This window comes from Thunnus albacares, chromosome 3 (genome assembly GCF_914725855.1).
Source record: "Thunnus albacares chromosome 3, fThuAlb1.1, whole genome shotgun sequence".
NCBI lineage: Eukaryota > Metazoa > Chordata > Actinopteri > Scombriformes > Scombridae > Thunnus > Thunnus albacares.
In genome coordinates this window covers 7,465,442-7,488,880 of record NC_058108.1, presented here as the reverse complement: position 1 = coordinate 7,488,880, position 23,439 = coordinate 7,465,442, and the positions used below count along the sequence as shown (strand labels likewise).

Here is a 23,439-nt window from a genome sequence, read left to right as displayed (position 1 = left end):
GCAAGGGAAGGAGTTCGAGCAGTTTCATTCACTGTAGTTCATCTTCTGTAAGTAGCTGACTGACAGCAACTGTACTTTTCTAAAAGATGAAAACATGAACTCCTGCACCGACACAGACACAGCTTTTTTTTATGTGAATGTACTTTCTTACCCATGATGTTCAGGATATTGTCAGCTATCTCAGTCGGTGTGACAGTACCCTGCTTGGTGTCAATTTGCAGAATCTCCAACATGGACTCCAGTTTGTTCAGAGTGCTGTTCTGACACTCCTCACAGATGAATTCTCGACTCACCGCCTGGAAAACACACACACACACACAACTGATCATTATTTTGCTCTTTGAACTTCTTTTCTAGCTTTATTCTTTGCCTTTTCCAATTGCCCTTTTTTCTTTCTGTCTTTCTTTTCTTGCCTCCTTTCCTTTCCTTCCCACCTCCCCTCCTTCTCATCCTGCTCACCGTGCACTGCGCCAGAGCAGCGGAGGTCTGCTGGATGTCGTTTACAGTGTTCAGGTCCAGAGCAGTCAGAGCTCTGGTGATGTTGCTATGGACTCTGACTCGGTAACCACGCTCAGCTCGGGACACCCGCTCTGTCTCCCTTGTCTGCTCATACTGGAGGAAAGTAAATACAGGTATACGTATGCCTCATGTGTTATCAACTGAAGAGTAATTGGATCAATAAATGAATTCATTAGTGTTGGGTTTCTAGGCCTCTCCTACCTCATTTAGGACTGTAATGAGAACCAGAGATAACTCTCGGACTCTCTGGGAGTCTCCCTGCTCCAGCAGCTTTTTGAGTTTGCTGTCTGTTAGCTCAGCCAGCCAATGGGGAAGGCTGCTGTACTCATGGGGCGGATCTGGCAGCACAACCTCGATAGACCTGGACACAAACACAGAACAACATTCATTCATTCTTATTGAATGTTGTGTTTCTATCTTTCCATATTTATGTAGACTTGGATGTGATTTTAGATTTTTTTTTTTATCTAGAGAATAAATTTATGAATCATCAACTTTCTTACAATAACAGTAAAGCTTTAAAATAATTTTTCTGACAGTCACATTCAGTATACTTAGTTTAATAAGAGTGACAAGTTCAATAACATTTTTTATTCCTTTATATTAGCTGCCAATAGATCACATAAACATTATAATTCAGCAACTGATCCAAGCTAGGCTAAATTCAGCTGAAATCTTCTACTACGAGGCGCTGGCGGGGATTTATTGTACTGCTCGGGAGTGTACATGCTTGGCAGGCCAGAATAGCTTGAGACAGGAACAAAAAAGAAAAGTTGAAGGACTGTGTAAGGTTTCTGGTGGTGAAATCTTTGTCATGCTGCTGTCTAACTCTACTAAGCAGTAAAGTAAAATGTAGCTACTTGTTGAGTGCAGTGATGGCGGCTCCCTGGTGGTCCTCCACTGTGATGGATACGGCTACACGGTGTTGGGCTGAGCTGAAGCCTGGGGGCAGGAAGGCCGAGTGCTCCGGACTGCTGCCTTTGTACACACAGAAGTCCTCGCAGTAGTCTTCTCTGCACCGCGTCACCAGCAGACTGTAGAGCAAAGGTGTCTCTGAAACACCCAGATCACTGTAACCTGGAGGGAGGAAGGGAGGGAGGAGGACAGTGGGAAAAGAAAGTGAGAAAGACAAAGAAAACAAATAAGAGAAGAGAAGATGATCTTGGTAAAAAGGTGATGAGGAAGACATCGACTAATGAGATCAGAAACAATGATTATTGTGATTCAGGTGTGTGAGAAAGAGGTCACAACTTCCTTCTTCCTACCTGAGCAGTTGAAGTGTACCCGGTCCACCAGTGTGCGTATCCTCCAGACTCTGCTGTCTCTGTCCCCGTAGTCCATTCCTGCTTCTCCTCCCCCTCTCAGGTGACACTCCCCGCCAGCTGGGGGCATATTGTGGTGCAGCGTGATGGAGGCAGCGCCCTCGCCAACCAGGGTGCTGTCGGTCACGTGCAGCGTGAAGTTGTAGGAGTCTCCGAGGCGCAGGACGCCCTGCCGCAGCACCAGACGCATGCCGCCACTTCCCGTGGTGGTGGAGGAGGAGTCCAGGACCAGAGTCTCGTTCTGCAGTGTCATGGCACTCCAGCGCTGACAGACAGAGAGAGACAGAGAGAGATTTTACAGACAGACAGCTAAATTGGGTGATTTTCTCAGAGCCACACAGCCATCAATAAATCAAATGAGCATTAGCCAGCCTAAAAGCTTTCATTTAAGGTAAGGCCATCTTCATGCTTCTTTTTAAAATTGAATACAGACCAATCAGTTGAGCCAACAGTGATGGGGAACGCCACTTAGCTAAAGGAATGATTCATCGGGTCTAGAAACCAGGCTACAACTGTCCAACCTTAATGCCATTTGTGTGGTTTTCCTGGGTAGCGGGTTTTAAAAAAGGGGTAGTTAGGTTGGGGAAGAAGCACATGACGGGGAATAAGACAGCTTTAAGGAATGTTTTGACATTTTTTCCTATGTCCAAAGGTAATAAAATGTTTCTTTAGGTTTTTGAGCAATCCTTTGGACTTTTAACCTCTGTGATTATTGTGATTCAGGTGTGTGAGAAAGACGTCACACCTTCACACATTAAGGTGTCACATTTGACTCTTGGACCAATTTAGAAATGTTTCTAAGGTCAGACATTTTTAGTAATGCTGAAATATGAATCCATGCTTTTGTCACAACTTGATTATTGTAATTCATGGTTGTCTTGCCTCAGCTGAGGAGCTGTGACTTCTCAAGACTCAATGATGTTCCCTCACTTTTCTTAACTTATGTTTTGTTTTTTCGGTTTTGTAAATTCTTACTATCCTACCTGTTGTATATTTTGTGCTAAATGTTTGTGTGAAGCACTTTATAACTATTGTTTTAAAAAGTGCTATATAAATAGATCTTTACTTACTTAATTTGACTGCTTTCATACAGGCTTTACAAGGCAATCCAGATTGAAACTGATTACTAAAATAGGAAATTGATTCATTTTAGGAATACTAAAATGAAATTTTTATGAAAAATCTGTGTCTTTCACATCTGATGCTGTGCTATGATTCCTCTGATGACATACAGTATGTGTATGTGAGAACTGCATGAAGTCATATTTTTGCAAAGGCTGAATATAGAATTGTGCAGTATGGAAACTAATGTACAGTGTAATTATAAAGACAAAACGACCTGGGTCAGACTACAGCTGAGCACAGTCAGCTGGTATGTGAAATTTGAGGCCCAGTGACTCAACAAGTGTTTTGTCTTTCAAATTGTTTCCCTGTGTTTGTAAGGATATAACATATTCTCTCTGGCTCCACTTGTACAATGACCTCATTCTCACACCCACACACTACTGCCTGCATCACAAATCCCAAGGAAAGTCTGAATAAAGGAGGAGAGGAGGAGAACGAAGGAAAAGATCTGGAAATGTTAACTTCACTGTCGCTTCTGTGGTACAGTGAACTCATTTCACTGAGACAGGGGCCAACTGATTTGGACCAGTTGTGTACTTATGCCACTGTATGGGTGTGTGTGTGTGTATGTGTGTGATTACCCCGTGGTGAACGCCCTGGCAGTTGGTGCAGGTTCCTCTCAGGTAGACATATGAGTTCTGGCTGACCTCGTAGATGGACTGGGCCTTACAGGACACACACTCCAGATACACGATGGGAATAGGGCAGCTCTGGACGAGTACCTGTAACACACACACACACACACACACACACACACACAGACGTAAAATGTCAAACATTAGTAATTCAGGAGATGGTGGGATGCAGTCTCTCCGATCAGAAAACTAACCTCCCACCACAAAATTCAATCACCAACATGTATTGATTCTTGTGCAGTCTCTCATTCACTCTTTCTTTCTCTGTGCATTGTGACCCAATTCATACCACATTTGTTTCTACACTTGTTTCTTGTTTCTAGTTTATATTTTTTCTCTATCTTATCTATTGATATTTGCTGTCTCATATTTTTTTTTCATCTCACTTAATGGACTAAATGATCAATGTGTTTTGCTGGCAGTGGTTTTTGTATCTAATTGTTGAAATCCTGATCAATTGAGTTATCAAGACAAAAGTTTTGGAGAAGAGAATAGAGAATTTGAGAGAAAAAAGGTGTAATCATGACTTGAAGAGACTGATTTTTGTCATTACAGTGAATGATGTGATTGATGAGATATGATGATGAAATTAGTAAAAAGAGATACGAGTTCTGCAGAACATTTTCCTGATGAACTGAATTTCTTTCTCAAGAGAGACCTTCTTTTCTATTCCATCCATCATCTTGTAACCCCTCCAATTAATCTTGTGACTCACTGGAGGGTTCCTGACTCCAGGTTAGGAACCACCAGCTTAAAGGATGCATATGTGCACGAGGAATGTGTGCACTTACAGTTTGTGTGGTGGACTCTGGTGCCATGCCGTCTTTGCTGATAGTCAGTTTAAAGGTGTATTCGACACCTGCCTCCAGCTCGGAGCCAGAGATTCCAAGTACTGGACCGCTGGAGCCCAGGCCGAAGTTCAGACTGGAGCAGTGCTCTGGACCCTGCAAGAAGAAATAGGGCAAGAATTTTATGAGTGTTTTGTTCATAAAATGTGTTACTTTTACATAACATGAGTACAGTACTGCTCTTCAGAGTAAAGGTAGGCAATATATTGACAGGAAATTAGATTTTTTGAGACTTTATTTGAATATATCAATATTAAGATATAGCTTCATTGTAATGCAGCCATTAAAACCAGGAAAAGACATTCAAGTGGCTCAATCTGACTGTTTCTGAAGTATGTTGTAACTTAAATTTATTTGTCATTTTAACAAGGTCACAAATACATGTTTTTTCATTTTAGGCACAACAATTTCTCAATTTCTCAATAAAATGTTTCTGTAGGTTTTTGAGCAATCTTTTGGACTTTTAACCTCTATGATTATTGTGATGCAGAAATAATGATACATGCTTTCATTACAAGTCATTATCATATTAGACATTATTAGATTATTGCAATTCTCTCTTTATTGGATTACCTAAAAAATGTGAGAAAATTACCGGAGATTTAGACTACTGCAGCCAAGATCTTGACTAATACTAAAACAGAGATCAAATCACTGGCTACCTGTATCTTTAAGAATTTATTTGAAGTATTTTTATTTATAAAGCCTGACACAACATAGCACCTTAATATATCTGTGATTATTTTTCATTTTATGTTCTAACAAACACAGCTCCCCACAAAGGTAAGGCAGGAAGCAGCCTTACCTTTGTGGGGAGCTGTGTTTGTTATGATTTATGATCTGCCTCTTGAATGGTATAGTTCAAAAGACATTATATACCCATGTTTTAATTTGACTTTTAATTTGGAATAATTCTTCTTCAGATTTTGGGTTTTTAATTGAGTAAATAAAATAAAGTAAAATAAATCTCACTGTTTGTACCAATTGCTACTGATTTTCATTCTTAAAATCTTGTTTGTAAAGATATAACGAAAGAGGGTAGTCTTTCACTAAAAACTCATAAATATATGTTAAATATTTGATTTTGTCAGCACTGTTCAGCTTGACTTCAGTGAAAAGCAAAAAAAAGCCAACGTTGCACAATAGTGAATGATTTTTTCTTTTCTTTTTAAACCATTGTTTCCTTTGATTGTATTCAGGGTGTCATTTGTGGAAAAAAACAGAGGGGAGATGTTTTTGAAATGCTTTTATTTATGAAAGTAAATCAGAACCACAGTGGGTCTATAGACTATGGAGCCTGTAAGGCTATCACTTGCAGCTGTTACAGTAACACTTATAAAATAATTATGAACTTAAATCAGACAATTACGAAACTTGAACTTGACCACTGCATTTGCAGGAATATTTTACTCTATTAAAAAAAAAATTAATTCATCAAGTAGCGCAATATTTTCACTGTCAGCAATGTGATGTCAAGTTCATGGCTTGTCCTTTACTCATCCAGACACATAGATGTGATCATATACAACAAAACAAAAGGTTAGATGCTAATTTAACATGCCAACACTCCTTTCAGTACTGTGGGCAGCGTAACAACCAATACACTTAATGTCATTCTTGCAATTCACTGTTTAATTCAGCCCTACACAGCAAACTTCAATACTGAACAGAAAATAATTACATGCAAGAACATGATCATCATAAAATAAACAGGCTACAGTATGTCCCTACTTGTCAAACTAGAGAACAGTCTGCTTTGATGACGGACTCATCTGTGCCATGTTGCCCCTCTTTTACCCACATCTCTGCAAATCTCTGAGCAGGGAAGGAGGCGACCCCTGGTCCATTTACTGCATCATCACGTAGCCTAGACGCCGTATCATCTCTATTGTCACACATTGTCAAGTCGGTCCATTTCTGATTTTATTATTGTTTGCACTAATGAACGCTCTCACCTTGCAGAGCTTTACTTAGATTTTTTTAAATAGCCTATTTTAATTTTAGATATCTTATGATCTATGCAGCATGAATCACTATGAGGGGTTAAAAAATAACTCGGCAGAGGCAGGGATATATAGATAGAGGGGGAGAAATCCCTACCATCCCCCCTGGCAAATTACACCCTAATTGTATTTGTATCCACGCTCAGGACAGTGTTTGACATTTGATCAACTGTGTGTCAATGAACTTCTACTTGTCTGTTCAGCTTTGACTCCTACCAGACTGCAAAGATGGTTCACTTTTCATGGTCAAACTGAGTGATGTCCTTCTTTCTCTTTATCAGCAGTTACGCATAGCTGTGTGTGTGTGTATGTGTGTGTGTGTGTGAGTCTGGGTGGTGTGTGCATGTTGTATGATGTGTAAGTGTAACTGTCAGTGCAGGGAGCAAAGCACCAGCTTTGGAATGCTGAGTTTATCTCTAAACAGTTACATAACCCTTTAAATGCCTGTCTGCTTAGACATACACTACACCACTATACACACACACACACAGACACACACGCACACACGGCCCTGCTGGACACACCCATCCCATTGGGTCTTATATTGTGGTCTTTTGCTGCACAGGCAGAATGTGTTCCCACCCAACTTAGGAAGTGGTGACTGTGAAAAACACTAAATTAATTTTTACACACGCACACACGCACACACAAACTGTCCTGAACTGAGTTCTCCTCTTCACATCAATGCTGCCACGCCTCTCTGAGGGCAGTTACAGTACTCAGGACCAGATGACCATTACGTAATTTTTCCACTGTCTCCTTTGCAGAATAAGAACTGTCCTCCAAACTCCATCTTATGAATTCACTATTAAAAAGTGCCAACAAAATGCTATAGAGTGGAGCTTGGTTTGACAATTCAACCCTCTTTTATTTCTACCAGACTCAAGCCAAATATGCAGAATAGTGAAAGAGAGAGGGAGAAAGAGACAGTCCTCACTGTGTAACCACAGGAGCAAAAGCAGAGCAGCAGAGAACTCTGTACTCTCTTCTGTACTTGAAAACAGTACTTGTACGTTCACTATTCTACTAGATAAACTTCTTAATAAAATAATAAGAAGCAGCCTGCTCCTGCTTCTCTCCTTTTTCAGTGTGTTACTACATTTAAAGAGACATTTACTGTAGATATCAACATGTGGCTAAAATATTTGCAACATAGTTTTTATGAGTAGCTTTTCATTATCTAGTTGTAATGGCAATCAGTTCTTCACTCTTACTGCAACAATAGAAATATTTTTATATAAGTAAAATGTTAAAGTGCAAACATTATTGACAGATAATGTAGGATTGAGTGACTTAACAGTCATGGTGACATGACCTAACAATTTACACACTGAATGCATGTGTGAGCAACAGCAACTACTAATTTAACAAAAAAAAAAGCTTATCCAGCTACCTTAATATGTTTACATTTGCATGCATGCCCTTACCTTCGAAGTGCTTTGGCACTCCCAGTGGTAGTGGAGTAGTGACTGGCTCTCTGGGTCCATGTTGGGATCGTAGGACTGCTCTGCACTGAGCTGCAGGTCCTGTGTCCTCGACCACACCCTGTAGGTGCCCCCTTCTATGATGGGCATCAGCCTGGCAAGGAGAGGAGGAGAGGGTTAAAATTAACATAAAAAAGATAAAATTATGCAAATTTAATTATCAGCCTCTTAACCTGAACTAGTTTTCAGCTTACTGGTCTAAATATCAACAGTTATCAACACATGCTTCCCTGCAAGTTTGATGTGTATCAGGACTGAAAAGATAGAATTTAGCCATATTTTGGCAAAAATGTGTGCTTGGGACACACTGAGCATAAGCATGAACACAATAAAAGTGGATCATGCTGTAGCAGTGGTTTGGGAAAGTTCTATAGATGTTTTGATACTTTTTTATGGCCATGAAAATAGGTCACTATTAGAATCCACTGTAACATGTCATAAATTCAAAGACAGGAACAGAAACAATAAAAAAGGGGGGAAAAGATGTTCTCCACAGGGAAGAGAGTAAAAATTTTGTGTTTCTCCACTGACCTGGCAGCCATGACACTGAGTTGCAGACAGGCAGCCTTCCTCAGCGGCACGCCTTCATATGAAAGAGAAAACACCAGGGTGTAGTTTCCTGCTGCCAGAGTCATCTTTGGCAATGAAAGCTGCAGCCGACGCACATCAACCTCCATTGGAAGGCGAATTACTGGGACAGGTAAAGACTGAGAGGGCTGATTCACCACCCCAGAGGCAACACGGTGGTCTTTGTCATTATCACAGGAGGGCGTTGAGAGTATCTGCCAGAGGTACTGAGCTCCATAGCGCACACAACCCTTCAGGTCCACACTGGCCTCCACCAAGGTGGGCTGGGAACGCCAGATGGCCAGGCGGGGGGCCTGAACCACCTGCACCTCTGGCTCCTCACACTCTAATACACTGATGTTTACCTCCACCTGGGCCAGCACCCAGCTCACCAGGTTACTGCAGTTAACCTAGCAGGGAGAAAAACAAACCGATGAAATCACAAAACTGGGAAGATCTAAAGCTGTCACATACAGCATCTATCTCATATTTTAAAGATCAACATATAAATAATGGATCTATACAGTACATGGAATAATGCGGTTTAAAAAAACCTACTTGGACCAGATAGTGTCCTGGGTGTCTGTACTTGTAGTACACAGTTGTGGTGTCGGTGGGAACTGGAGTAGAACCATCACCAAAGTCCCACAAGCACTTCACAGGAGTAGATCTGGGTGTGACAGAGGCCATCAGGGTCACCGTCTTATTGACGAAAGTGTCCCGAGGTGCTGCATGCAGGGCTGCAGACGTCAGTAAGTTCTGCACCTGGATGAGCTTGGTGATGTTCAGAGAGCGCAGTGCGTTGATGGCCCCCAGGTAAATGGTCAATGACCCTGCTTCTTCTGGCGTGTAGGACACCTGTGGTTGTGTGATTCATTAAAATACATCACCATTTGTGCAGCTTGACAGCTTATGCATCATTTTGTATACTGTCATAATTATAAGGTGAAATATTAAAGTGATCTGACCTCTTTGCCCATAAGTGATGTCTTATGGAGGTGGTGCAGGTCAAATGTCCACAGAAAGTGAACAGGTTTTCCTGTCCGGATGTCGGCCACAAACAATCTCTTCACACCTACGGGGATTGCCTCGCAGCTTCCCAGGATGGACAGATTACGCACCGGCTCCATCACCTCCACCTGCAGGTGTCGCCTCTTGGAACTCACCTGGATTGTCATATTGCAACAAATAAAAATATGTGTACTGTATTAGTTTGATTAAATTATCTTGTTGACTTTGACATGCCAATTAATACCAAAAAGAATAGAATTAGATTTAAAAACAGTATTTCCTCATTTCTGCCTGGAGCCATTGCTGTTACTATATTATGTGATTTACTTTCAAGTGATTCTAGTGGAATATATTTTTGTAGAAAATGTGCAGTGCTGGTGCAGTCATCAGTATATGTTGCTTTCATCATTTTATTCTCAGTGTCAGCAGGTCAGATCAATGGGTAGATGGTTTTGGGTGATGGTCACCCAAAAATTTTTTTGATAATGCAGGGACACAAGTCTGGATTTTTTAAACACTCCACATATCAGCTTAAAGTGAAGTAAGCAGTTGGGTCAAATATCTTGGCAACCATTCACTGATAACTTGATGAATGAAAACAAATATATCAACAATGTTCACAATTACATGCTTGGGGCACAATTGTACCTAAATTTACAAGCTCTACTCATGTCAAGGTCTCCTTGTCAAGAGCAGTATGCAGAAAATTAAACTCTCTTACAGTGATGCCTTGAGGTTGTTACTGTGTGTGCAAAGAATTGTCAGCATAATTGTAAAAATGTACCAATAAAATCTGCATGTTATACCTCTCAGATGTGGCAACACTTATTATATTCTGAGAAAATGGGTGATGCTGATGAGTTAGTGTCATGATAGTTATGTGAGTGATGGCTGTTACAATTAATGTATGATATTTGTATGTTTTTTTTTATCTCATACGAGTGAAAATTGACCAGCCAAAACATCCCTATTACATGCTCTTATAGTGTTTGTTATGTGTCTCCTTTGACTTTACCTGGTTGTGAGCAGTGAGATTCACCATGTATGTATCCACCCTGGTGAATGTGTGGACATAGCTTTGGTTGGGTTGAGGGGTAACAGTGAAATCTCCGCTGATGCTGAGGATCAGATGAACATCCGAGCCTGCTGCCATAGAAATGTTGAACTCCACCTTCTCACCGACTTCTGCAATGTTTTTACTTGCCCTCAGCTCCAACCCCTGAATCTTGTCCTGAACAAAGAAGTCCCTGGAAACCACTTGCCCACTGACATCGTTGGTGGCATTCAGAGTAATGGTAGCTGTTTTCGGCTCATGGAAAATGAGAGAAGTGTTCATTCCTGTGTTTGTTCTTCCTTCCAACAACCATGTCCACCTCACATCGGTTCCTGTCAGTACGTCCCCAAAGAGTGAGACACTGACACCTGTTGCTACGTAACCCTGCTCTATCACAATAGGTAGTAGAGCAGGGTTCACATTGGGTGTTTGAGCAGAGAAACTTAGCCCAGAAATGACTTGCTGGACACTGACTGTCTCTGACACATTCACTGAACTAACTTTATTAGAGACCTCCACAATAACGTGTTTTAGGCCAGGACTGATAAAGGTGTGTGTCTCCCAGGGACCAGTCCCCGGCAGAGTGACGTTATCCACAAACCAGCGGTAACGCAGGTCTGAGCCCTCCTCAGTCCGTACTGTCAGGTTAGTTGGGACATTGATTGCAACTGGGTTGTTGCTGATCTGCAGGTGCACTCCTCTGACTGGCACCAAGAAGTTGATGGTTCTGTTGACAGACAGCTGGCCCAGGAGGTTGGCAGCCCGGAGAAAGATGTCACATCGACCTGGTGTTAAGGAATGAGCCTCCACGGTTTTCCCGCTTATGTTGACGCTTGAGCTGGCGGGGTCTCCCTCTTTGATGATGTTCCAAGTAAAGGTCATGTTGGTTCCTTCCTTCAATCCTGCTTGAAGGTGGAGAACACGGTTTGTGGCAAAGCAGCAACCATCTAATACTGTGCCTCCATCTCCTCCAATCTCCTCCTCTGCTAAGATCTGCAGCCCCTCCAGCTCACGCTGGACAAACAGGAAGATACTCGCTTGTGCCGTTCCCACGTCATTCTCCGCTGTCACGATGATGTTGAAAGTGCCCACAGAGCGGAAGGTGTAGAACATGGTGTGGGTACCCGGGATTGAGGTGCAGCGGTCACACAAGATCCAAGAGAACCGGACACTATCTCCCTCTTCCATTTGGGCCTCAAAGTGGACTGAGGCATTGAGAGGGACATTTACCAAGCTGGCGTTAACGGTTAGTCCACGGACTGGTGCAAGCACAGCAATGGGTAAAGTAGTGTGATTCTTGCTAATTGTATTGGCTGCTTTCAGAGTAATATTGTAGTTTCCAGAGAAGTTGTAGGTGTGGAGGATATTCTGGCCTGTGAGCACATTCCCATCTCCAAAGTCCCAGGTGTAATTGACATTGGAGGCCAAGGAAGAAGTAGTGAAAGCATATGGTGCCCTAAGAGTCAGGTTATTGTAATTAGTGCTGTTATGTTGAATAACGATTGCTCCTATGGGCATCTGAACCTCAATCAGAACACTAGCATTACTTGTGGAGATGTTATTGAAGACTGTTACTGTCACCATGTAATGACCTGGGTTTTTATACATTGTCACTTTACTCCCAGAACCAGGGATGACTACAGGATCTTCTTCTCTGCCAAAGTCCCACTGATAGCTGTAGTTAAATTCTGGCTCAGCTCTGACCTGGAACTGTATCTCCTCACCTACAGCATAGTGTAATTTCTCAAGGGTGAGGCTGATGTTGGTTAAAGCTGGCTGCACACACACCCAGTTGAAGAAGTTGGCCTTGGTGGCCTTGTTGACTCCGCTGGAAAGAAGCAGGGAGAGGTGATAGTTCCCATTTGTCCAGTAGGTGTGTGAGACTCTGGGGTTGCCGTGAAGTGTCTCATTGGGGCTTCCATCCCCGAAGCTCCATTCATAAAGATGAGCTGATGCGTTACCGGAAACCCAGGCCTGGAAGTTGACGGTGGTCCTTTCTTGGACACACCCAGATGGTTCCATCCTCACCACTTGGAAGACAAACACCTGCACTGTTAAGATTGTCCAGCCAGAACTCACAGCGTTGGCGGCAGTCACGTTCACTGTGTAGTTGCCATCTTTTATATAGCTGTGTGACATATGAGGTTCAGATGCAGTGTAGATGGTCCCATCACCCATGGAGAATGTCCATGTGATGTTATTACCTAAAGCAAGGTGCGCCCACACTGTAGTGGGGCTGTGAAGCTCTGTCGGAGAGGAGCTTTCAGCTGTTAAATCCTCAATCTCCTCATATACAAACATCTCGGCACAAGCCTCCATAGAACTGATAGTGTTGTTTACTGATACACAGACATTGAAGACGCCACTCTGTGTATAGGTGTGTGCCACTCGCCGACCTTGCTGCGGGGCAGAACCATCTCCAAAGTGCCAGTCATAGTGGATGCCATAGGGCGAGGGCAAAGGATGAGCCTCAAACTCTGCTGATTTGTTAGCAAGGAGAAGTTGGGGCTCTGTCTGTATATCAACACGAGTGAGGATGCTGTAGACGCTCATGTTGATGCTCTGACTGATGTTCTCATAACGATTGGATACTGACACCAGCGCTGTGTATATTCCTGTAGCGTAAGAGGAAGAACAAAGAGGTGACATTAATCATATATCATTATCGAACCACAGGCTTAAAAAATTGTGACCTTGCATAAGTTGAAACAAAGTCAGACTAAATTGGCTCCTACTCCATTAGTCATGACTGTGTGCAAGCACTGCAGATAGGGAAATGGACGATGGGTCACCTGGCTGAGAGTAGATATAAGTGACGTTGTTGCTTAGAAGGACCTGATTTGGGGAGTCTGGACAGAGGAGGGAGGTGGCGTAGGGAGGCTTGAATTCAAACTCCTTGTATCCCCCGTCACCAAAGGACCATCTGCAGCATAATAAATGTAAAAAAAAAAAAAGTAAAACCATTAAAACAGGACCTTTAGAGAACTACATGGAGCTTAGATGAATAGATGCACTGATAACCATTTCCATCCACACACACACACACAAACACATACACGCTCAATCACTAGCTGGAAAGTGGGAATCTTCTCTGACGAGGCAATATAGGGTTTGGACAGGGAGAAGTGGAAACTCAAAACTCAGGAAGCCTCACTGGACCGAGAATGGTGAGAGTGGAGGGAAACTAAGTGAAAGAGTACGCCACAGTTGGGAGGGTGGGAATGTGAAAGAGGGAGGGAGAGAAAAGAGTAAAAGAGAAAGAGTGAAGAAAAAAAAGGAAAAAGAAGTACAGGGGAAACAGCAGAGCAGAAGGGAAAATTCTTGTCAGCAATCTGCTCTAACCACACGGTTATAAATCCAAGGCTCTGCATGGTATGATTGCTGCAGTGCTATTATGGTGCACGGGAAGACGAAAACAGAGAAAAAGACCAGAAAAGACAGACAGACAGATAGAGGAGAAGAAAGGAGCAGACAAACATAAACAGATGCACAATGTTTTCACTCAGCCTTAAAATTAAAAAAAAAAAAAGAGGAGAAGAGACATGCAGCGAGAAAAAGTTGTCTTTTAAAAAATACTTCTTGTTTCAAATCTATCTGATTTGTCTATCTATCATGCTGTCTATCTATCTGCTCTGTTCATACCGGAAGGTGGCGGTCACAGACATGTCCACGAGCACAGAGGTGGTGAGAGTCTGAGTGGAGCCCTGAGGGACCACATCTGGAACACCCTTTACTGTGAGGTTGGCCATGGGTTGCAGTCGATCCACTGTGACGTTGAAATGCTCTGTAAGGGTGCTGACATGGTTCATAGCCGTCACCTGGAAGAGATGCCACACAACCGGTAAGATGATTGAAGATAAGAAGTTGAAGTCTTGTGCCACATCTAAGTTATCCTTGATGGTGACACAACCCAATGAGGTGCAGTCATAATACTTCCAAACACATGGTGTGACCTCTGTAACTATTTTGATAATCAATTAATCCTCTCATTTTTCTAAGACAAATACTATAAACTGTATTGGTTCTCACTTTTTTAAATGTATATATTTGCTGGTTTTCTTTGCACTCTATGATTTAAAGTTGAACGTCTTTGGGTTTTGGACTGTTAGTCTGACATTTGAAGATGTCACCTAGGGATCTGGGAAACTGTGAAGGCCATTTTTAACAGTTTTCTGACATTTTGTAGACCAACAATTTATGACAAAACAATCAGCAGATAAATGGAGAGTGAAAGTAATTGTTAATTGCAGACCTTGTCACTATGTATTACTAAAAAGTTTCAAAAAGGTCTTAAATAAAACCAAAAATGCTAATGTTTTAATGTGTTGGGCTGAACCAATTCGTACATCTTCTCACAGAGTACAAACTCATCTATTCAGGCTTGTATGTGCAATAGATTTATTTTTTTATCAGATGTAATTAACAGAAAAAAATAAAGAAATCTAAAATATATATCAAAAATGGCTGTGCTCTGTTGAAGCTCTATGTTTTCAAAGGCAGACAGGTTTCACTCTGTCCCATATTTTTGACATGTTGATTGTGATTAAGCTCATCAGTGTATAAAACTGTCAAAACAAATGGAAAACTTTCTGGTTAAACCTACCTCAATTTAATTTCAACTGAAAACGTTAAATGTGCTTGACACATTTTGACAATTTGTTTGAGGATGCCTCATCACAAATACTGGGTGTCAAAAACAAGGCAGTCATATTTTATCTTAATTAAAGCAATTAATATTCTTTCATGAATGGTAACAGAAAAGACAGTTTGACAGTATAACAACAGTTTGACTCACTGAACATGAGAGAGAAACTCACCGTGAGCTTATAGACGGCAGCGTGCTGGTAGATCACATTGAGGACAGTGTTGTAATAGGTGAAGTAGGGCTTGTCATCAACCGTCCATTTAAATGTTGGATTAGAGCCTTCGAGCACTGACGCTGTATAACTCTGACACACACACGTATAAAATAAAAAGATATGATAAAAAGACAAAACACAGTGCAGTATGAATAATATCAAATATGAACTAGGCTCTTAATACTACTACCCATCACCAATTAAATACAGTCATGAACACACAAACTCACCACAACAGACTCCATCAACACCCTGTGGGCAGGGTGCGGCTGCACCACCAATCCTCTGAGTGGCTCTTCCAGGTGGACAACCACAGTCAAGCTGGCTTCTGTCACATTATTGTAGGCCTCCAGCTCGACCTGCAGTGGACCCCTCTGCTCCTCCTCCTCCAAGCTCAGATCCAGCACTGCATACAGGCTTGGCTCTGTGACCTCCACTCCTGACCCTGAGGTCGGCCCAGGCTGACAGAGTGCTGGACTGGATGAAAACTCTGGGGGACAGTCAGACTGGAAGGTCACATTGTGATTACTGCTGCGCCGAGATGCCGTTGTTACATAGCGAGACTGGACACGGAGCAGCAGCCGGGTGTTGTTTGGCTGCAGGTAGAGGGTGCCATTCCCAGGAGGGGGGTGAAGGATTGTCAAGCCCAGAGGAGGCACCACCCGCAATGGACATGATGCTGAGACTTTGTATGATGGCTCAGCAGAAGTCACCTGGAAATGATTGAATCAAATTTGTTGTCAATTATCATGTTAACGCAGCATAATAACCAATATAGAACAAAAAGGGGAGATAATCATCCAAACTTAATGGATGTTGATTGATTAGCCAGTGTTAACACATGGAAAAACATTGATACAATTTTTCATTTTCAAATTACATGAATCCCTATAGAAAGTTCAAATTTAAAATCACACATTTAAAATCCCTTGCACACTGTTAGTTAGTTGATTGCTAATTTATCTAACACAGAAGAACACAATTCTTACAGGAAAAACTTTTAAGTATAGGTTCTGTGTTCTCACGTGGCCTCCTCCAGCATGTTGACTTCTGTCAGATGCATGCTGGGATATGACATACAGCTTTGATGTCTTACCAGCAGGCTGTAGAGTCCGGGCTGGTGTAGACCAGCAGACAGCTGTGCTCCCTGCAGCTGGGTCTCACTGTGTCCCACATAGAGCACTCTGACGGGGCACACTGCTTCCTCCAGCCAGCCTCCCTCGCCATCCTGCACAAGCGCCTCCAGGTCAAGCTCTGGGTCAGGCAGAGCGTCAGCGTCGTGGTCAGCTGAGCTGTCTGTTGACTGTCTGGTATTGTTAATCAAGAACCACTCTGATTGGTTAAGGGCTAAAACAGGTTGTCGCCACAGTGAGTGTGAGGAGGTTTGGCAGCGGAGAAGGGAGGCGGGGCCAGCATCATGCTGCAGGGCGATTATGTCGCCGCGGGAAACCAGGAGGTCCTCCAATTGGTCTTGCACCTGGGAGACACAGGTTGCAAGAGATTGTAGGTTATCAGCAGGTACAGATCAATGTCAGACAGATAAAAGTCACATTGTGTGTCACCAACTTTGTGTACACATGAGAAGAGATTTCTTTATTGAATCAAAACTTCCTCTGCCTGTTTTGTTGCAGTGAAATGGCAGGCCTTGCACAACAGCTGCAATCCCTTAACTGTTTATATAATCCAGCTATAAACACCCTCAAATTAAAGCTGGAAGTCATTAGCTATTTCTTCTGGTCTTATTTCACATCCAAAGCCTAAACACTGAAAACTCTGTCTAAATAACTATCCTCTCACCAGTATGTGTGCAGCTGGTCCTGCTGGTAGTGTGAAGACCACCTCGTTCTGGAGCTTGTATCGGGGTCTCAGTGCCCCGGGGGGCAGGCGATGAGCCTGGGTGCAGTTAGGACAGGACGATGGCTGGCAGGGACTAGAGAGGGTCAGGCACCGGCGCTGGAAAGGACACCACTGCTCTAGTCCGGGGCAAGAGGGTGGATCACTGTCCCTGGTGTCATTGGGGACACAAACAGCCACAGGAGCACAGGCTGGACCTCCACAACCTGAGACACAAGAATTCATTTTTTAATATCATTTAGTTTTTACTGAACATGGTCAGATTACAAAAGAATACAAAACAGATCACCAACTTGCTCAGGGAGACTGTGTACAAGTGCAAATCAGGTATCTCACAATTAAAGTCACAAAAAATGTATTTTAATGCACTGACAGAACAGGTGCAGCAAATTAAATGAGGTAGATTAATTTATTCATATTTGTTATTTTTTTCTGTTTAATATCATATATTGCATATGACAAATTTAAAAAGGAGAAAACTTTTTCATTTAAAAAACACAGAGTGATACTTTAAGGAAAAAGTACAAAATCACAAGATAAACCAATCAGAATCAAAAGCTGATTTGTTGCCTGTCACTTTAAATATAACAAGCATGATGAAGCAAAACTGCAGATAAAAGCAATGAATTATTGGATCAAAGAGATTAAATCAACAAGAAAATCTCTCCAAAACAAGCCAAAAAAGTGTGTACTTGTGGAAAATAAATGTGAAAGATTTGTGTGTGTGTGTGTGTGTGTGTTGTAGTGGGAACATAATTAATGTGCTGGGCTGATATCCATCTCTGAGTGGGGCAGAGCAAACTTGCAGAACTGTGTAATTAATAACACCGTTGCATTATCTTATTATCTCTTGTGTCTCATCCTCTACTGCTGCATTCACAAATTCCAAGTGAAAGCTTCACAAAAACGTGCTCGCTTGTCTTTTACAAACCGCCTGCCGTCTCTGTGGATTTCTGTTTCTCACATCTTTCATGTGCATCCACTCTCTGCTCCTCTGTCTCTTGCACATTTTTTTCTGCTATGTCTCAGTGGAGATGTACAAAAAACACAGAAAGCATCTCTGTCTTTTGTGCTTTGTGCGACATAGTGTTGCCGTTACGTGCCGTGTGTCTGGTGATCTCAGACAAGGACAGGAAGCCCTCAGAAGGGAGGTGACCTTGATTGGTCTTGTTTCCTTTGTCCCAGTTTCTGTCTCTATTCAAACTTTTCTTTCATGTTCACCCAGCCAACATCTTTAGACAAGGTTGGTCAGTATGTGTGTTTTTGTTGTTTATTTTCTAACAGGTGGTTTATATATTTTATAACACCTGGTGATACTCGCTAGGAATGTGCAGATGGTTTTACGTGTCATTTGTGTGTGAGAAAGAGGTGTGTTTCTGTGTGTGACTCACTGGGTAGTAGCAGGTGCAGGTCGTGATAATGACAGTGAGGTCTGTAGGTCTGGAATCGGATGTGGATTTGTGAGCCAAGCTCCTGAGTGACAAATTCCAGGGAGGAAAGACGACCTGCTTGAACAAAACTCAGTGCTGGGAACAGCAACACCTGAGTGAAAAAAAAACAACAACAAAATAGAGAAAAAATGAGAGCAAGTTTGAAAGAGACACAAAGTCTTATGAGAGCAGTAGAGCTATAGTGATTAAATAAACAAGCTGAGATTTCCCCTCACCTCTATGGCACTGCTGGGTGTTTGTGCTGCAGAGAGTGGAGTGGTGGTGGCATGGTGCAAAGGATTTTGGGAGGGAAACACAGCCAGGCCCACCATGTAGATTCCTGCATCTGGAACACGCACTATAGGGAGAGAAACAGAATGAAGTCAAGTTGCCAAAGGAGGAGAGAGGATTGAGGGTAGAGAGGTAGTGCAGGCAATTTACAGGCAATGATGAAGCATGTTTCCTTTTTTTTGCAGGAGGACTGCAGTCCACACAGTTACACATTGTTTTGAGAGAGAGAGAGGGGAAGAAATGAGAGGGAGAGCAAACCTCCGTAGACACAGACCAAACAAAACTACTGTCAAAGATACTAAAAGAAGAACACTTCAGTACAGGATGTATTGGCTCCTTGCTGACTGACACAAAAACAGAGACGGAATCAAAGACCAAAGAAACGCAATTAAACATTCAGGCAGAGACACACTTAAATTCCCCCTGCCACACATATACATTGAGTCTCACACTGTGACATTGAATTTCCCTTCAGTTTTGAAGGTAGTTTTAGTCTGCGCTGCTCTCGCTGACTGTCTGCTGTTGTACATTTTTTAGAGGAATTCAGCCTCATTAAGACTCTTCCTGTGGAGCAGACTGGAGCGGTCACTCCAGTTTAACTTCAGCTTGAGGTTCTTCTGCACCAAGTGAAGTGTTACATTATGAACCTGAGTATAAGGAAGAATATGTCCTATTCCATAATAATTAAATCAGACAGCCTTCTATTCACTGACTATGCAATGGGTAAAAAAAAAAACAAAAAAAAAAACGTAAAGCTGCTGGCTGATTAAAATGGAGCTTGCAGTAGTTCAGGCAGGCACAGAAGTCTTTTTACGGTCACATGTTCTATATACACTCCAATCATGCATGTCCACAACTACTCTCCCATATAAACATTTGACACTCGTTCAACACTGAGCTCTGCATCCTCGCTGCTGCTCTGCTGCCTGCGTTCAAAAATGTAGCTCCCACTCTCTTCCTAGCCACTTCCCTGTATTAGCATTCAGCTGTACGTGAATTTTTAACAAATGTTCATGTTCATTAAATGCTATGTATGAGGCTCTGTCAGGTGGGTTTGTGAGCTCACGGACAGTCTGGGTCAAGATTGCTCAGACTTCTTCCAGAGCATCACATGAGGACACACACACACACACACACACACACACACACACACACACACACACACACAGCCAAACTAAAATGCATATTTCCTGGATGTGCATATTATATGTAGATGTCATCACAGGTGTCTACATCCAGCAACACTTATGTGGGCCACTTCTCATCTAGAAGTGGTCAACACTTTGTGTTTGGACAGATATCAAGCTGCTGCCACATATAAATACCATAAATTGCTTCATGAAGTCTGCTTATCGTCCACTTTTTGATAACTGTAATGTTTTATCCCTTCACAAATTTTACATATAAAACCAGACATTATGATAAATGGGAATACTGAAATGATGCATGTGGCCATATGAAAATACAGAGATGCTTTGCCATAATATTCTGAAATAACTATAATGCTGAAAATGATGGAGCGCCGTCTCTGGATGCTTCTTATAAAAGGAGCAATTTGTATCAATGCCAAGTGTGCTCCAATTATAAATGGTGCTTCAGGGAGCACGTCTTGTGCCTGTGATTAGTTATGAAGGAGGCTGTTTGCTTTTCCTTTCTACACTTGTTTGTGCCACAACTAAATTTACATAAAATTGATAGTGAAGAAGGTTGAAATTCTCTGCTCTTTGCCCAAACAACTAAGGAGCAGAGGGATTTGGGGAGACTGCATTTGCAATGAATCTGTACCTCTGGTTTTTCCTCTTATTGCTCTGATTATGGATTTCTAGGCATTTGGACTGCCTCATTTTTTTGTGTCGATGTGCATGTGTCAGTGCGTGTGAGTGTATATATAAAGCCTACCTTGGGGGCTGTACTGGCAGACATAGGCTCGTTTGGCGTGGCATGGGTGTGAACTGGTCTGAGCACGCTGATCGAGTGACACGCACATGTTTCCGCGGGATATCTGGGAACGAGGTGGCTGGCCCTCCTCTCCCTCCTGTGCCTCTGAGCCGTTTGCCCAGCGCAGCCTGCCAGGAGAGTCGACGTCACTCAGTCCCAGCCATACACCTCGCTCCCTAGGGCAGGAATGGACAGGTAACACACAGATTAACACAATGCCTGCTTGGTATTTAGCTATGCGGCTGTTGACAGCTGAAAAATTGGCTTCTGTGCTGATGTGACACACACACACACGTTGTCCTAGGTCACTTTTGGGGACATTACATCGACTTACATTGACTTCTTTGAGACTTACCCTAACCCTAACCATAAGCACTGACCATAATTTACCAATTAGAAACATGGCATTTGTCCCAAATTGGACAAGCCCTCCCCAAGTAACTGGTCTTTAGTCTGAAATTTGTCCCCAAAAGTAGCCTAAGTAGGAAAATACCTGTATTAAGTTCAAGGGTAACTGATGAAAAGAAAAAATCTTTTTCACACATGTCCTTCTGAATGTGCCAGTACTGTCAGATCAGGAACAACAGACCACACACTACTCCTTATAGAACATCCAGACTTGAATCAATATGGGACTCAAGAAGTGACATTGAAGTCAGTGAATTATGTGCCATCTTGCCTTAAACAATCAATGATTGCAGGGCAGAGAGAGCATGAAAATGGGCTTTGATTGAGCCTCAATGGGATGTTACTGAAGGGATGTCAGATATTTTCTACATCCCTGTGATTACAACAGATAAATTGGATTTTCACTCCATGAGTCCACTAATTGACTGCACATTTTCCCCTGCTTCCATTTTTCTCTTTTTCACATGCTGTTAGCTGAAAACAAAATGGTCTTCCCTCCAAAAGAAAAGTCAGTGTATGACTCACTGTGATCTAAAGACTTGTGGGAGAAAACGGAAGCAGCATTTTAGACATTTAGATTGATGCTTGTCTCCGTTGTTTTCTGACATGTCCAAAAACATCACCTGGATAAAAGCAATTTCCTTCCTTTCTGTCTTGTCTTGTCTTTTTTTTTTTTTTTTTTTGGTCAGGCTTTTCTACAATGGCAGACTACTCACATCTGGGAAAAGGACATCTGAAAGGACGGACAGGGGTTAAAAAATACAAGCAGAGAGGGAACAAGAAAAAAGGGTCTCTGTGGCAAAAAACCAAGAGTGATGAAAAAAAAGTTCCTTATATAAGCGCGGGGGTGGAGGAACACGAGAGTGGAGGAGGAGAGAGCGGAGAAGCTCCATCTGCAGCAGGTTTTTTCTTCTCTCATCCACTTTGGTTGATGAGGGCAGGGCCTCTACCCCCACACTGACACACACACACACTATGAACTGTGGACTCCTCCTCCCAGGGTGTTAAAGTTACAATGCAGCTGTGCTTTTACAGATGTGTTTTTAGCGACCTTCTCAGACCTAAACACCAAACACTGGTGGCCTTCATATCAGCGTGAGGCCAGAAAGGTTTTCATCATCACAAAGCAGAATCCAGAGTGTACCTCACATGATGTACATAAACGGTGCATCACACAAACGTTAGAGTACATATAGAAAAGAAGCATAACTATATGTGGAAATATAGTGTTTACTGTCAACAAGCCCAAGCCTGACATACTCTGTTTGCATCTCAATACAAGCTGTATGTGGAAAAAGACTGTAATGGAAGTTTGTCAGTAAGAAAATTAATGAAAAACAAAAGAAACAATAGAAAGAGGTGAATAAATGAAAAAAATAAACCAGAGAAATCAATCAATGCAGTGATCTTCAAGGCATGAAGTTCATGAACAGTAAATAATAAATAATGAGACGTACTGGCCTTGAAAACAGCCTCATGTCTGAACAACACGTGCGCACACACAAACACAAAGAGTCACATTCAGTTAAATGAGCCTCAAAGTTGACGCAGAGAGGGGGGGAGACACAGGAAAAGCACAGTTTACACATGCCCAACCAGACAATGTACTTTTGTGATTTTCAGCAATGAACATGTCAACACCTGTTTTGAATATTTGTAGTCTGTCAAAATGTTTCTTTCTCTGGCACTACTGCAAACAAACTGAGACGTGGTGAGAACTATTAATGTTGTCATGCAAGCAGGGATGAGGCATTTAGTCACAGAGCTGGAAAAATCAGAGAAGACAAACTCTGAGGCCTGATTTTTTCACCCCGTTCAGACAGAAATACTCACTGTGTGACTTTACATGCCAGCAGGTTACGCAGTGCGTCACTTCTGACTATTGCCAGATCCCCACCGCGGTCTGAACACTGCTGTCGAGCATCGGTCCAGCTCAACTCCCCCGGAATGATCTGGAAACAGCGTGAGGACTCGGTGTGGTACACCCCATCCTTTGGACAGTAAGGGGAGGCTGGCAGAGGACAGACACGTGATTTTTCAGATTGCTTGAAGTCAAACTTGCAACATCGTGGAAAGAAACAATCATTATTT

At 42.4% G+C, this 23,439-nt stretch overlaps 1 protein-coding gene across 2 annotated transcripts in view; it reads right to left on the bottom strand.

Annotated features, from left to right (window-relative positions):
* pkd1a (polycystic kidney disease 1a) overlaps positions 1–23,439 on the bottom strand; it is a 68,426-nt gene that overhangs the window by 18,716 nt on the left and 26,271 nt on the right. For both annotated transcript variants that reach the window (XM_044346065.1, XM_044346067.1), the window contains exons 9-30: positions 23,182–23,359; positions 20,902–21,116; positions 18,948–19,069; positions 18,673–18,823; positions 17,225–17,487; positions 16,524–16,904; positions 15,658–16,140; positions 15,386–15,517; positions 14,211–14,386; positions 13,361–13,491; positions 10,530–13,183; positions 9,472–9,669; positions 9,062–9,361; positions 8,468–8,913; positions 7,880–8,030; positions 4,393–4,545; positions 3,548–3,688; positions 1,785–2,106; positions 1,380–1,596; positions 721–880; positions 460–612; positions 152–296 (exon numbers count right to left, since the gene is read on the bottom strand). In XM_044346065.1, coding sequence (XP_044202000.1) covers positions 152–296; positions 460–612; positions 721–880; positions 1,380–1,596; positions 1,785–2,106; positions 3,548–3,688; positions 4,393–4,545; positions 7,880–8,030; positions 8,468–8,913; positions 9,062–9,361; positions 9,472–9,669; positions 10,530–13,183; positions 13,361–13,491; positions 14,211–14,386; positions 15,386–15,517; positions 15,658–16,140; positions 16,524–16,904; positions 17,225–17,487; positions 18,673–18,823; positions 18,948–19,069; positions 20,902–21,116; positions 23,182–23,359 — 7,272 coding nt within the window. The remainder of the gene's footprint in view (positions 1–151; positions 297–459; positions 613–720; positions 881–1,379; positions 1,597–1,784; positions 2,107–3,547; positions 3,689–4,392; positions 4,546–7,879; positions 8,031–8,467; positions 8,914–9,061; positions 9,362–9,471; positions 9,670–10,529; positions 13,184–13,360; positions 13,492–14,210; positions 14,387–15,385; positions 15,518–15,657; positions 16,141–16,523; positions 16,905–17,224; positions 17,488–18,672; positions 18,824–18,947; positions 19,070–20,901; positions 21,117–23,181; positions 23,360–23,439) is intronic.